Source organism: Dromaius novaehollandiae, chromosome Z (assembly GCF_036370855.1).
Source record: "Dromaius novaehollandiae isolate bDroNov1 chromosome Z, bDroNov1.hap1, whole genome shotgun sequence".
In the NCBI taxonomy this organism is placed as follows: domain Eukaryota; kingdom Metazoa; phylum Chordata; class Aves; order Casuariiformes; family Dromaiidae; genus Dromaius; species Dromaius novaehollandiae.
The window spans coordinates 59,965,760-59,981,855 of NC_088132.1; the positions used below are offsets into that span (position 1 = coordinate 59,965,760).

The 16,096-nt window shown below is 37.0% G+C and overlaps 1 protein-coding gene across 2 annotated transcripts in view; it reads right to left on the reverse strand.

Annotated features, from left to right (window-relative positions):
- Nucleotides 1-1,732: 1,732 nt before the first annotated feature.
- Nucleotides 1,733-16,096, reverse strand: part of LOC135324641 (phosphatidylinositol 3-kinase regulatory subunit alpha) — a 61,876-nt gene continuing 47,512 nt past the window's right edge. For both annotated transcript variants that reach the window (XM_064501296.1, XM_064501297.1), the window contains 9 exons: nucleotides 12,782-12,884; nucleotides 11,989-12,087; nucleotides 11,683-11,863; nucleotides 11,073-11,198; nucleotides 9,894-10,036; nucleotides 9,457-9,633; nucleotides 9,285-9,353; nucleotides 6,738-6,908; nucleotides 1,733-6,282 (listed from right to left, as the gene is read on the reverse strand). In XM_064501296.1, coding sequence (XP_064357366.1) covers nucleotides 6,093-6,282; nucleotides 6,738-6,908; nucleotides 9,285-9,353; nucleotides 9,457-9,633; nucleotides 9,894-10,036; nucleotides 11,073-11,198; nucleotides 11,683-11,863; nucleotides 11,989-12,087; nucleotides 12,782-12,884 — 1,259 coding nt within the window. In that variant the 3' untranslated portion in view covers nucleotides 1,733-6,092. The remainder of the gene's footprint in view (nucleotides 6,283-6,737; nucleotides 6,909-9,284; nucleotides 9,354-9,456; nucleotides 9,634-9,893; nucleotides 10,037-11,072; nucleotides 11,199-11,682; nucleotides 11,864-11,988; nucleotides 12,088-12,781; nucleotides 12,885-16,096) is intronic.

The following is a 16,096-nucleotide window of genomic DNA, read 5'->3' on the forward strand; positions in this document are numbered from 1 at the left end:
CACAGACTGCACTGAGCAGCTGTGAAGGGTGTTGGGAGGCAGGCAGCGCGTGGTGTTGGTCTGTGCACAACTGCTGGCGCACCACGGCTCGGCCTCCGCCTGCCGCCTGCTCCCTGTGGCGGGCACCACCCATCTACCACCGCCCTGTTTGCTCCCCAGGGACCTCTGCCCGTGAAGAGCGCCCTGCTGCCCGGCCACACAGGTTCAGCGCGCGGCCTGTCCGGCCCTCAGCAGCGAAAAGCCTTCGCCTGGTCTCTCAGCGAAGCCTGAAGACGCTGAGAGCGAGCAGCCTGACGCTGACTCTTTCCCTTTTGGCTTCACAGCTCAGACAAAGGGACCTGCGTGGAGAAATTATTTGCACACATGACTTAGCACGAGTCAAACAACTTGGGATGAAAACAATACAAAAAGCATTCCTAAGCCTTTAAAAAAATCACATCCACTTGTGACTGCACAAAGATAAATTTAATTGAATGTGGCTTTTCATATTACCAGTGAAAAATGACCATCAAATCTTAGCAAGAAAGCAGAGAAGTGGGAGTGTGTTTGTCTGCAGACAACAAAAATAGAATGACATTTTTGCAAACTATTTTTTCCACTGTCTGCCAAATATGATTTCTATACAATGTATGATACAGGCCAGAAATTTGCTGGTCTGTAGATTTCTGCAGATTGTGATCAACCAGTCATAATTTCTCCCAATAGCTGATGATGGAAGATGTATGATTCATGACCTAACTAACCTTATTTTTAGATGTTGAGCTCTGTGGCTGCAGAGGACACTGTGTTGCTAAACCTATCTTCTGGGAGCAGAAAAGAGCTCAACTATTTAAAAGAATAGTGCCTATTTAAAACAATCAGTTTACTAATGAGAAAAATTGTAAGAAATATGTTCATCTGAGATCTAACAGCACTTTATATTAAATGGAACAAACCTCTAATTGTAGCTTTTAATATGTATTTCTTATAAGAACCTCTAAAGCCTAGTGACAGTGCTGTGATTATTAATTTACTACTACTATTCTGTGGTGCCCAGATACCAGTCATGGGTATTATGTCACTGCAGTGAGCAAAATATGGGCAGATTTTGGAATGGAAACTTTGGCTAGAGCTGGAACAGGGATCTCTTTCTGTTTCTAGACTGTCTGCCTGACATCCCTGGATAACCCCTCCTGAGGCAAAATACAGATGGGAATGAAGAAATTAAGATATTGCATTCTAATAATGAGTGGGAGAAAACAGCGCTCAGACTCAGTCTTGCCCTGTCCCCCCTCACTTCCTCCCTCTTCTTCATTCTCATGTTGGTTTTCCCAATCAGATATATTCATGCAGCTGGTAAATTATGTTTGGATACAAGGAGTGACAGGCTGGCTTCATGGAAATCAGTGACAAAACTCGCATTGATTTCAGGAGAGCCAGAATTTTATCTGCAGTGTAAAAGGGCAGATTTATAGATCATTATTATGATACCGCTTTTGCAGGGGTATGAGATCAGGAGAACTGTTATTTTGACACTATTTGGCATGAGCCTGTTTTGGAGCTACTCAGCTACCCCATTCAGTTCAGTAAATAGGAGGGCTGTGACTCAGCTGAAATTGTTTGCTTTCTAGTTCCCTCTAATATGGGCATTTGGGTCTCATTTTTAAAGTAGGGCATATATATATAGGAAGAGTCAGCAAAGGAGTCTGTTGAATAAATGTTTCAGTTCTTACTGAAGCCTCAACAACTGAAATGCAGTTTCAAAACAACCTTTATTCTGCTTGAAGACTTAGTACAATTTTTAAAGCAACTTAAAACCAAGACACAGCTCCATCATTTCTATAGCTTGAACAAAATTTCAAGGAGGCAAGTTTTCATTGTTGCCTTGTAAAGGCAATTTACAACCCACCTTACCCTCCACCTCCTCAAAGACCATTTTGAAACAAAGTAATCTTAATGTTTTAAACACATTTAACAGAACAGAGCTTTATTTTTAAAACAAGAATAAAAATAAAATAGCAGCATCTTGGGCAGCTAATGCAGTCTCATCAGGACAAGTGCAATATAGCGTTACCAACTCACACAGCCCAGTTTAGTCTTCTACTGCAGTAAATACATGATTATTCTACATAAAACGTTGCATTTTGGAACCTTGTCCCATGGGAGGCATTGTGCTTTGAGCTGCCCATTTCTAAAGTGACCCTGAAAAAAATAATATCAGGATTCACTTTCCCAACTTAATACCATGCATAGCAAAAGCACTGTGTGAAAATCAGCAGAAGTTTTCCCCATTAGAAGCATCTGAAGGTTTTCCCAAGCATTATTATTTCATTGCCAATTACAAGACAAAGCCATTTCTTTACTACAGAACAGTTGACACCAAATAGAAAATTTGAAGATTTGGTTTTACAAATTGTTTGACAAGATTTCTTAGATAAGTGAACCATACAGAAAAGCTTTAAAAAGAAAAAAACCCACAGAAACTTAGCCTTTTAACTGTATTTGGAAACATGCTGCAGCCACTAAGATCTAGTGTGTATGTGTGTAAACAAAGTTAATGATGTCACTTACTGAAGTCAGCAAAAAGATTATGTTTGGTGCAAATGGGCCTATATTAGGATCAATTCATACATACACACCGCATGTGTGTGTGCATATGCACACAACCATGCACACCCCCAAACCCTCAAATCCAAATTTCAAATTAAAGAAATCAAAAACTCGCATGATTTTTCCTCATATTGCTTGGGAGTGCTAGGTTCTCTGTGCTATGCGTCATACCTTTCAAAAGCTTTGTGAAAGCGCTGCTGCAGTACAGCGTAACTCAGGGATTTAAAATAAAACAAAAAAATCCCCAAACCAAAAAAACAAACTGAACCAAATCCCACCCCTGAATCATATTAGATGGAAACACTATGTATCAATAGAAATACAGAAAAGCACCATGTTTCTTCAGTTATATTCACATATTTTTTTTCCCAGATAAATAGTTTGTTTTAGATCAAATCAAAACTGGAGTGAGCAATACGGTATATTAAGGAAAAAAACTCTGCAGTGGACAGGGCCTTTGGCAGGATGCAGTGCCATGTGTTGTGGAGGAAGGGAAATGCAGAGGCCACCCAATGCCTGGACACTACAGAACTCCCTCGCATGCCCACTCTGAGGGTCTAAGTGATCCTTGTGCATTGCACGGACCCTGCGTAGGCAGGACTTCTCCTTAAGAAGCCCTAAGCACTAATTCTCACAAGACAGTGCTTGACTCACTGTTGCTTATGGAAGAAAAGCAAGTGCCAAATCTGCATAAGCACCAGTTTTTCTCTGCTACAACCACAGATGGAGTGACGTAGTATGGCACGACAGAGGAACAAATGGCATCCCATAAGGGGCTGGGCATGCTAAGAATATGGCCCACTGACATAGCAGAGATTTTCTTACTATGAGGAAAATTAGATCCAAATTAGATCCAAAACTACTATAAAATTTCTTGAGAAATATTAAGTGAAACATCAATTCTGGTTACATACAATTTTCTTATAGAGAAAAAAAGTAGAATTTTACACTCAAAATTTCAAAAATTAATATATGTAGGAAGAGTATTTTGGACTGCTACAAGTGTTAAATTGTTGTATATTGAACTAATTTGTAACTTAAAGCCCAATAGTATGACTGTTATGCTAGCATAACTGTTGATGCTTTTAATAGTAAAGGACAGTTACTAGAAAATCAAATTCACATGGTCCCATCTGAGAGACCTGACTGGGGAAGAATGAGGAAGGGAAGAGATGAAGACTAAAATTCTATCCAGAAAAAAACATTCAGAATAATTTTTTAAGTGATGACTACCTTGATATATTAATGTTGATTGAACCTTGTTTCCTGATATAAGTTTCAGTAAGAAAATACATCTACAGGAAAGCAAGAACAACCCACCAAAAAAAGCACAAAATCCAAATAAAAACAAAAGCCTTACAGCATCAGAAATGAAGGGATAATGTAAAAATTAAGAGATAATAAAAAAACTACTGGTGACTGGCAAATTTCCTATTATTTCCAATAGCTTAATAAGTACTGCATACTTTGTCTTAACACATATATTTCTAGAACAGAGCTATTATGAGAGAACTCCATGGGTCTTACTCTTTTGATTGCGTATGCAACTGCCTTTAATAGTAATGGGTTTTCCCCTTGCATCTCAAGGGAAGAATATACTCTTATCTTCACTTAGTCAAAACTTTTCCAAGATTTCTCTGAACACCATTACTTTATCAGCTTTCAATGTGCAAATTTACCCAGTGTGGTTAGGGAAATTAATAATCATTTCAAGCCACCCACAGTGAACAGCCCCAGAATTCCTAATAAGTTTGTGTTAGTGGGATTCATATATTTGTTTCCTTTAACGGAGCCACAATTCTGTAAGTCTTTGGTGCTGAATTGTAAAAGTGTTCACTTTGATATTGCCTCAGTCCATAAGCTTATGAAAATAAATCCAAAATGTTAATTATGACAGCCTGATGATATTTTTCAAACAAAGGTTTTCCAATCTTAATTAGCTCTATGTTGTATCCAATTGTTCTGAGCAAAGGTGAGAGCTTTTTTCACGACACTAATACAAAAAACAATCCTAGGCAACACTTTAGAGAAACTTCCTTCATATGAAATGAAAATAACTTGACATGCTAACAAAAATTCTGCCACAGTAGGTCAAGATGTCATTTATTTACTATGAAGAGTGGATTCATTCTGAAATTCAAACTATCTCTCCTCATAGCCAAATTTTCCTTTGTTTTTTTCTGCAGTCACTATCAGAAAAGGATATACAACTTTTCTTCTTCCAAATACAAAGACAATCAAGACAGAAGTTCAAAATGCTTCATGAAGCAAACATAGCACGGTACCATATTCTAAAGATATCTCTGAAACAATATTGTTGGACTCAATGATAATTTGTAATGTTCATATACTTTTATTGAATAAAGCAGCTTTGAAGCTTATCAGGCACTGCCCAACAAAATATTTAGTCAAAAAAAATTATGAACTTTTTAAACTTTGAGCTAGTAGCTCAATATTCTATACAAAGAAAACTGTAAAATATTTCATAGTTTTAATTCTGAAGCCAACTCTTGCTGGCTTCCTGTACATTTCTTTTTAAAAAAACAAACAACCAACAAAATCAATAACAAAAAATTATCATCAGGAAAAATATTCTCAGGCAAAAGAAAGAAAGAAAGAAAAAGAAGGCAAGGAAAGAAGAAAGAAAAACAAGCTTAACCTGTAGATACGCGTGAGACAAGACTAAAGCCTACAGAAAATTCAGTATTGCATAGCATGGTCTAAGGATTCAGCTTTCAGCAAACAGAAAAGGGAAAAGAGAAGCAGTTTGGTATTGATAGTTTCCATCAATGATAGTTAGTCATCCAATACTATTTACATTATTATATACTGTATGCCATTGAAAGTCCTGTTTTCTTCAGTCTTAAATATATTCTTAAAACAGGATTTTTAAATGTCTAAACAAAACACTTCCTGGCACTTTGCTATTACAATTCCTCTGAACAACATACTGTAACTGAAGTCCTTTTAAAGTGTCCCTTATAAATGAAAGTGCCATTCTGCTACATATCTTTCACCGGAATCCAAAAAATCCACAATGCTGTGTGTCTGGATCCACTGAGTGCAGCAACACCATTTCCAAACCAGGTCATGACCAAGAAATTCCGATAACCGGATCACAAAGACCTCTTACACCTGGGGTCTGCAGAATCCAACGTTCTAGCTGGTAAAGCTTCAGAAGTGGTCGTAAACAAGCACCATGGTTAAAGGCCTCTATGTCCCTGCAGGGAGATCAGGTTAGGATTTCTCTCTCTGGTGTTTTTCTTTTCTTAATTAAAAAAAAAGCACTTCAGATTAGAAACATACGTTCACAGCTTAATACTGTGATCTCTCCCACTGCAGTTGTGAAGAAAAGCTCTAGTCCCATCTGAAGACAGATAGCTTTGATACTGCAGCTCAAATTCTTGAGTAAGGCTGAAAGGAGCCTTCTCTCTCCAGAGGCCTCGATGTTGTCAAATCTTTTCTTTAGAAAAAAAACCAAACAGCCCAGAGTGTTAAGATCTTCATCGCCTCTGCTGTGCATATACTGGGTAGGCTAGTGTGACATTGAGAGAGTCATTGTGCTGCACAAGTGATGTGTGTTGATAATGTAGCACCAGTTCTTTGAGCGAGTTGTACAAGTTATATGGCTCTGCAAATCCATACCCAGTAGGTGTTTTGTTTATCACACAGTGCTTTACTTCTCCATCCACCCTAAAAAGGAAAACAAAAAGCAGTTTTTAGTTTGACAGTACAGTAAAGTTTAGCTAGAAAATAAGGTATTGGCAAAAAATCCTCCAGTGCTAGTCACTAAGTAGAATTCCTGTCTTCTATATGGGCATAATAGTAAAAGTCTAGGTTTAACCAAAATTCCCAGATGTTGTGTTAGCTTTGGAAGGCAGTAGGCAGGCAGGATGCTACAGCTGCACATAAAGGAGACATTCCATGCTCTAATTTCCCTTCTTCTCCATGAGGCTTATCTGTGGGAGTGCCACAGGTTTGAGCTATACAGGAAAGGGAGGAGGCGCAGCAACAAGAATGGTTGGCCTCAGGGCTTGGTAGTCTGCTTCTAAGCCCAGAGATACAATGGGATACATGCATTTCAAGTACACATCACTCAAGGTAGGCCTCAAACGATGATTGCATCATTCACAAATTAGGGTACATACACAACAGAGCAAGCATAGCAGCCTTGTTTGCTGCTCTCTCGGACAAGGAATGTTCCATCTCGCTTTCCCCGCAGCAGATTTTCAGCTTGGCTTCTATTGATATTTCCCACATTCCATGTTCTCTCATCATGATGGGGCAAGTCCTCATCATCTTCTACCATAGAGTATTGGCTGTTGAAATATGACAAAATACATGTATGAAACATGTTACAGAGCAAAAACCAAGAGCAAACTACTTCCTCCTTCACACTACTTGAACAAAAGTAAGTCAATGGCTAGTAGGATGCCTCCCTGGTAAAACCAGGGATGTAAATCGTGTAATACTGCAACATTTCAACTGCTGAGTAAAAATAAAATGTAAGCTCTGGTCCTTGATTCTTTTAAAAATACTTGTGTAAATCTGAAAAAAGAAATAAAAGGATGCTGTTTTATCTTTCAGAATCTGCTATAAGCACTTTGGTACTTCTACTGTTGCTCACTGTTTTGGTAAGTAGCAAGCCCAGTGAAATCAATTCCTTCCAAGTCAGCTTCATTTTCAAATCAGAATACTTGGTCAGCAGTGAAAAATAATGCAGTATATTGACTACAGCTGCTGCTTGGGAAAGCTATGAGCAGCTACAGGTAGACAGATTAATTACTCATAGGGGAGATGGCTACATGGGAAGGGTGAAATAATAGAGTGGTCTCTCTCCTTATAACCAGATTATGAGAAGAGTATATGATATAGAGTTTTCTCTTCCAAAACAGCCTCCAACTATAAAGATAATTCAAAGTTGAATAGACCCCTCCAAGCTAAAGATCACCATGAAAGAAGATGTATCCAGATTGATTGTGTGGACAGCACTGACATCCTGCAGCTCCAGGACTCTCTACTTGTCCAGTAGCCTATACTGGTGCGCCCTTCCTCTCCCATTCAGTTTGTAATCAGCGTGTGTTTGGCAAATACATGTATTCTCTCTGTAACTGGTATTTAATCAGTTTTTGTTCCTCTAAGAAAACGTGACTTCCCACTCATCCATAGTTCTGTATTTCTGAAGATTCTCAAAAGTCTACAGAAATCAGCAATCTCGCACAGAATTCAATTTTTCAGAAAGAGGAGGGGGTTCTTTTGTTTCATATGACACTCCATCTAGCTCCCTTATCCCATCACACCCCTTTGTCCTGCAAGATATTCAAATGTGTTCAGCAGTGGCTCTGTCTTCAACCAGCACCTAAAGAAAGGGATTGCTATTTTCTACTGCTGCTCCCTATACTGATTTTTTCTGCTTTATAATGTTAGAAAACAGTCAAATTCCAAAAGTTTAATTTGTCAGCAGAAACCTGAGTATATATCAGATTCACTGGCAAGGACAGTCACAGACTTAAAAGAAAAGAAAGATTTTCTTTAAACAGATTCACTTACTAGTTTGATGCAATGCTAAATTATTCTTTCTGTCTAGTGGTTAACTGATGGAAGTACCAAGTGGAAACAGGTGGCTACATATTCTCCATTATATTATCTTTGATCTGTGCTAGGACTGGGTGAATAACATGACTTCAAAATGTCTGTGCCATTTTTATAACCTTGCTTCTACCAATGCAGCCACAGCAGAAAGGCACAATTTCCAGGATAACAGTAGGAGACTCAGTAAACCAAACCAAATTAAAATGTACTACTAATGTGGACAAGGCCAGAATGCAAATCCACAGAACAGTCATTGTCAATCTGGTGTTTTTGCTATATGTCACTCAGCCAGACAGTGTAAAAAGTATGCACAGGAAGCTACATAGGTGATAATGTTGATATGGATTTTTACTCAGACCATTCTGTTTTTTTATATTTGTTCATTTCTTCTCTCTTTAGTATTTTAAACTGTGAATTCAAGTCACTTTTGATATTATTTTATGGTTTGCATTTGGTTACATTTGGTCTACATTCTGATCAACTGGGTGCCTTTTGCTTTTTGCTCAGGAATTAAGTGATACCTATGCAGTGGCCAAGTCCAAGTCAAAAACATAAATGAAGCTGAATTGCTCAAATGACAGAATACTATCCTGCTCCTACTTCTCAGAAAAATTAACTACACCACAAACCAGAGAAGAACCACTCTTCAACATACAAATTTTATCATCTCTGCTATCACTGTGATATAGTACTCTGATACCACTATACTGGATGGCTCCATGATACCAACACTTGAACTTTGGAAAGAGCCTGCCTGTGCCTGAGACCTTCTGAACATTTATCCATCCACGTAACACCCCTCCAAGATACTAACACCTTATGATCTTCACTTTACTGGTAAGAATAAAGACACTGGTTAGGTTCCAGGGCTTTGCTGTAGTGACCTGATTATGCAGCTCTCTGAATGATAACACTATGGGGTGAGATAGAGTCCTTTCTAATACTTGCATTATGTAGGCTGCCATGTGTTAACAGTGTACACTGTTACTGGATGCCTAGCCTTGAGATTTCCTCTTTGTGGTCCTGGAATTAAATATGCTTTGTCTCATTATTGTGTAAGATGAATTGAAATACCAGGAATATTTAAATCTTTTAATACTCACTCTTCTGTATTTTCATTGCCCAGCCATTCATTTAGCTTCTTCTGCCGAACACCTTTTTGAGTCAGCCACCTGGACAAAAATTACAAACAAAAATAATTGTTATTCAGAGAAGCTGGATGCCAATAAAAACAAACTTTAAAAGATAGTTTTATTAATTCATAATGGTACTTACATCAAATACTGGTCTCTTGTCTTCCTCAGCTGTATGAGGTCTGGCTTAATGCTGTTCATACGCTTGTCTATCTCTCTATATTCAGCTGCTTGCTTCTTTAAATCCTCTTCTAATCTGCGTCGGCTGTCCACAATTTCACTTATTCGAGACTTCAATTTTTCATAGTTGTGCATAATTCTGAATGGAATAATTTGGTAGGTTATATTATCATGAGGTCTTATTCACAACTTTATCTGCCATTTTCTCACGTAGATGTTTAAGAGAACAGATGTAGGTGCACATTTTGCAAACTCACATCTACCCTAGCTAAGGCTTGCTTAGCTTACAACTGAACAACTGGAAACTTGCCAAAGTGCTTTAGTTTTAGGTAGATCTGTACTTGGCATTGTTCCTTTCCTCAAAAACATACAATTTGAAGTGCAAATACAAATACTGACCTTTGTATTTCCTTCTCATTTCCTTCACGTTTAAATTTTTCAATGTATTCCTTACTGTATCTTTCTTGTGTCTGGCACTGCTCTTCGAATATTTTTATTGTTTCATTAAATGCTTCAATAGCTGTTCTTTTCATTTGAATTTCCTGAAAATAAAATAATTGTTATTACACTTCTTATCAAACAGAAGGGATGATTTATTGGCCTGTATCACAGAAAGACTTCAGTATGTTGTAACAGAATGGCTTCAATTCCTTTACCAAGAATGCTTTCTGTCTGCAGAGCCTTACAAAACAGAGAAAACAGGCCTGTGCAAACTGCTAACATGATGAAGCTTTCCAAGAAAGGCAAACTGCTAGACAAAGGCCTAGCTTCAATATTTGTTTTGTATAAATAAGTTTTATTTGTGAGGATTGGAGGCTTATGGCACTGCACTTTGCCCTCTGCACCAACTAATGTCCTTAGAAGTATAGCTGCATTTCTAAAATAGAATTATAAGATGTAGCGCTGGACAGATCTCAAGAATTCATCTAGCCCATCCTCCTGCCCCTACATAGCTAGATGATACCTAAGTCTTTAAGTCAACTTTCAGGTTGCCTGCATACCTCCACCTTGCTTCAGTTATTTTCAGGCATATTTCCTGTATATTGTAGGAAGCCGTCTTGATCCTGAGGCTGTAGAACAGCACTAATTCCATTGGCACTTCAAGACCCGGTTAATTATTGGTTAAGCAGAAAGAAGCATAGAGGCAGCTTTTCAACCCTGCACTGTATCTACACGTCATCTCACTGCTCTGTGTAGATGAAACCAGCCCCTTCAAAAACTGATAATAAAATACAATGTTCCCTTGCAGATATGTCTTGAAAACCTGAGCTTGACCTGATGAGATCAGCGTGCAGAAGTGTTGCTAAATCAAGGGAGTTCTGAGCTTGCTTTAGATGCAGGTGTCAGACTTAACCACGGGGTTAGGTTGCAGGTGGTGATGGTTCAAACATGAGTAAGCAATTCCATTATACTGAGCAAGCACATCAAGCACGTTTCCTCTTTTAGGCGATGGTAGTGGTGGAGGAAGGGAGGAGAAGAAGGCAGCTATCAAAGATGGCAGTATAAATTTATAGTAATATTCTTCTAAAACCACAGAAGAAGACCTCCACTCTCTGTCTGGTTTCAAACGTAGCTCACCTGAGATGTTCTTGTATAGTCTTCATAGAGTCTGTCATATTCTCGGCTTTTTTCTTGGAACTGGGTATTATATTCATGTAATTTCTTTCCCACTGCTTCAATACTATCCTCTTTTACTACTTGATCCTGGGAGGATGAGAAAAAGGAAATATATTCAGTAAAGAAACACTGCACTGCACAGATTTTCAGGATAAAACTGTTTAAAAATGCCCAAATATTTTACCTGGAAAATGTGGTATCTCTCTTATCAATATGGAGATATCATATACTCTATGCATATAATATGCAAATTAGAAATAAAATTAATGACAAAAAACAATTTTGCATTGCAAATGTGCAGCTTTGTACTGAAAATTATATATTTCGTTGTTAATGAGTGGGATATTTATTAACATAATAAGTATCTCTTAATGATGTATCTACAATATTTAAAGCTTTAATTATTTATTTGCAATTTGTGGGGTTGTTTTTTTTAAAAAAAATCTAGCTTTATATCCACTTTATTTTTTCAAATATTAACAGACGTGAGGTTCTTTATAATCAGTGACTCCTCAGGCTGTAATAATTTCTCTGTATTTAAGTGGAGCACAAAGAAAATAAACCAAATTACCTGCTGGTACTTAGATACTGGATACAGTAATTTTACGTCCAGTTTAGGATTATACTGGGCTAGGGATTCATTCCGGTAGTGGTTAATTAGCTCGACCACAGAGTTGAAAGTTAATGGGTCAGAAAAGCCGTATTTCCCATCTCGGTGAAATATTTTGATTAATTTGTTATTTCCTCCTTTCCTGCAAATAAAGTTTGTTGAAAAGTCAGGCATAATTCAAATACTATTGCCTAAAGAATGTGGTATTTTAAATTCAGTATTGCATGTATACTGCCAAGTATTATAGACCTGGCATAACTATCTTACCTTAGTGTAAGGGTGTAGTCCCCATGCATTTTGGTTGAAGCATCTCGTACCAGAAAGGTACCATCAGCAGTGTCTCGAAGCTTCTCATTTACTTCTTCTCTAAAATGAAAGCAAAAGTAACCAATCATTTCAGCTACTTCTCACTCATTTCTTCTCTCACTATGCTCTCATTTTTTTTGTTTTAAAATAATTGGGTTTTTTTAAGAGCCTTCTCAATCTCCATACAAACAAACACAGTTATTTAATAGCTTATTTAATATTGCTAGGGAACAAATGGAATATAAAAATGGTATCTTCAATATCCTCTTACTGCTGGAACAAAATAATATTAATGCAAAGGTCTTTCTGCTTGTTCATACAAGCCTGAGCAATTGGAGAAGCCAGTGCTGGTCTAATGTACCTATATATAGTACAGTTTAAAATGTTGCTAATATATGGCATTTGTTAGTCTCATTTATTAACTATTGTGCCTGAAGCTGAGGTTCTCGATGAAAGAAAAGAAGAAAATACTTATTTCTTGGTGTTGTCCTCTCATGCTAGCATTTCACGTAGCTGTCTTAAAATAATACAACAAGCACCAAATCATTTTACATATTACATTCTAACTGACTGCCAGTAACTTTTTAGTCATGTTTGGAACAAAATCAACTGTGATACGTTTGTGTTGGAAAATATCATAAAACTGGCTCTTAGAACTATAATTTTTCTATACTTAAACAGAATACACATATATAAAATAACATAGCAAGAGTATAAAGGAAATATAGGAAATATACATCTTTAGCTGATTTACCTTGAGATATCTCCCCAGTACCATTCAGCATCTTGTAATGACATGTTGTTATTCATACCGTTGTTAGTTACAGTATTAGGTTTTGGTGGCTTGGGAGGCAGTGCTGCAGATGAAAGGAGAAAAAGTTGATTATAACTCATTGAAAACCTGACCATATATACCTTGAAATTATACCTTCGTACATGAATGAGAAAAAATGAATGGTTATAAAATATAGCTTTCCATTACTAACAGTCTTTAAAAGGTGATAGAAGAATCAAGATATTTTACTGAAAACAATAAAATTCAACAAGAAAGATGTACTATTTCAAAAAATGTTATTCTTGCAATAACATATTTTAAGCAAAACAACACCATACCACCCCCCGAGTCAAGAAAGCATTTGGAAAAAAAAAAATCTGAAGTTTGTTTTTACCTCCTTCCACTGTCTTCAGGTGTATATAAATAGCAAAACATGTAAAATTTCTTTTTTTCCTCCTACGCAATGATCTTAGAGGAATGTTGCTATTTTCTCACCTAGCAGCTAGGTAATAAAAAATGCAAACCCACAGCAGTACTGTATGTTTTAAGAAGAATTTGGTTTCTCTGATACTCAGCATTTTGTGCAACGATTTGCTGAAAACCACTTTAAGAAACCCATCTGTGACCCATATATCCCTTGTGTTAATCTTAGCATTCTACAGAATAAATTGTGTTCCAAATGCCAGGACTGATTAAAAACCACATCCCCTTTTCTCAATGTCAAAGCTGCATACGTATACCAGTGGGTGCCAGAGAAGATACTGCAGCACTCCTGACTTACTAGCAAGGGGGACTACATTGCAATCAGGATTAAAAATCAACCCAGCTCTTTTAGTTCTCTAGTAAGTATAACATTCCTTACGAACCTGCCTCTATGTATAACATGACCGGCTACAAAAGAGAATGTTTTTATAATTGCAATGAATGACAAGACAGCTTAATTGTTTTAATACCACATGATAAAATGATGTGATATCAGGAATTCAATTAATACGGTTACATTTTAAAATCTGTTTTTCCTAAAACAATCCAAAACAATGATTTGTAATCACTGTTTCAGGAAATACAAGTGTTATTACAGTATCTCTTTTTAGCCACAATGTGGTGCAGAGATAGCAAAAATCACAATAATAAAAGAAATGCAACATTTTTAGAATATAATAGCAGAGCTAGAGCTACATATGACAGAATAAAATCAAAGCAGAAACAGGTCAATTCAGGAAAAATTCAATTAAGTAAGCAGACAGGTATTTCTACAGGTTATGATTCTAATTACTATAACCATGCACTAAAATACAATTTAATTCTAATCTATGAAAAAAAAAAAGGAAAAAGGAAAACTATTTGTATCAATGACAAAGTAAATAAATCTTAAATATCCACTAAGGATTTTTCAGCAGCTATCGTAAAGACCAAAATGAATTAGTCTTCTGTAATAAGACTGCAGCTTTACCTGGTGGATCCATTTCTATGTAAAACATCAAGTCTGTGCCACAATTTATATCTGTCTTAGGATAGTCTATATCCAGTTCTTCCATATTCCAAACAGTATTGTACATTTGTATGAGTTTCACTGAGTAAGCTCAGATATAAGAAAAGAGTCAGGCTCTCTTTGTAATGGTGTCTTGGAATTCATTTTAAAACCTATAAGGGGCTGCACTGTAACCTATTACATCATAATCCTCAGCCAATCATGTCAAAATAATGTCACCAGACCACTCCTGTTTCATCATTTTGTTCTACATTAATCTTAAAACAATTTCGGTTTCAGAAAGAATCTACATTTAGCAGAACTGCAAGATAAAGCTGGTATTACAAGCAGAAAGCTGAGCGGGCTCCCCTCACGCACGTCTCCATTTCATCTTCCTGACTCTCTGCTGCATGGTACAGTCCAATCCTGGCAGGATGACAAAAGGCTGATATGCTGCAGCACGTACTTCCACACACGCGCGCACACAGCACATGCACACGCACACGCAGTGGAGCTCCGTTTATAGATAGGTAGGTCACTTCTCAGTTTCACTATCCTCCTCAGATGCATGAAGTTTACCATTCAGAAGGCTTTAATAAGCATGTGCACCTACTGCACACATACAAAGATGGGAAAGGGAATTAGAGCATGGCTCCATGTGTGTGTATATATCTATTATATACATACATACACGTATATGCATATACATATATCCACATAGTAAAACGCTAATTATATTTTTAAATTTTACAAATTTCTGTAATTTTATGGACACAAAGGTCTGACACATTTGCTATTACTATATAAAATGTACTTATTACAGAGACATCTTTTTTATCTGTATCATTTTGTAATGCAATACAATAGTAATCATCTGGAGTAACTAATTTTGAAATCTAAAAATTAAATATTGTAATCTTGCATTCAGGATGTCACCGAGACTTTCCTAAACCACGGAAGAAAGTCAGAACTGAGAAAGATCTTGAATAATAATTTTGCTGAACATAAAAAGCCAGTCTGTTAGGATACAATAAGGTTTAGTCTGCCTTTTCACACTGTTTCTCTACCCTATTCTCATTGAGATATTTATCACGTTGTTTTTAAAAGCAAGAGTCCTTGTCAGTGTCTTCTTCCTAACTTGACTTTATCTCATCGGTATCCTCCTACTATTTAGAAATATTCCTTCTTAACTCCCCCCCATCATTGACTGTGACTCTCAGACCTCTTGGAAGAAACCTGTGCAGAACATACTACCAATTCCAGAGCAGAATGCTATGTAGAGCAATCTGAATGCTTTATATTCACTATAATCTATGGGGGCAGAAAACCAGATACCAAAAATAACCACAACAAAAAGTAACTGTAGCAACTATCAGCGCCTACATCATAAGAAATCCTGGTGCAGCTGAAATGTGCTCTATCTCACAAATACTCATTAAAAATTAACACAATTTATACCCTTCCCAAATATTTTACACATATCTACCCTCCCTCTGTGCCCCTCACTAGCTCACCCACTTTAGACAAGCATCAACATGTAAGAACATGGCTGGAGTACCAACAGTAACAAAAAAATACATGCTAGTTTGCTTATATGTTAAGTTTAAATTCATTTTCTCTTCCCTGTTTAGGTAGACATGTTCCAAAGATTCCTTCCATTTCCAAAGTGTAATAAGATACTTACGACCATCCCAGACACAAGTCCAAACACTGAACTTGAAGGTTTAGCCCACCTGCTACCCAAACACTTGAGTTGCCAAAGTAATTACTTAAATTAGGTTATAAAAGATTTCCGACAAAGACTATATTGCTGAATTTAAATT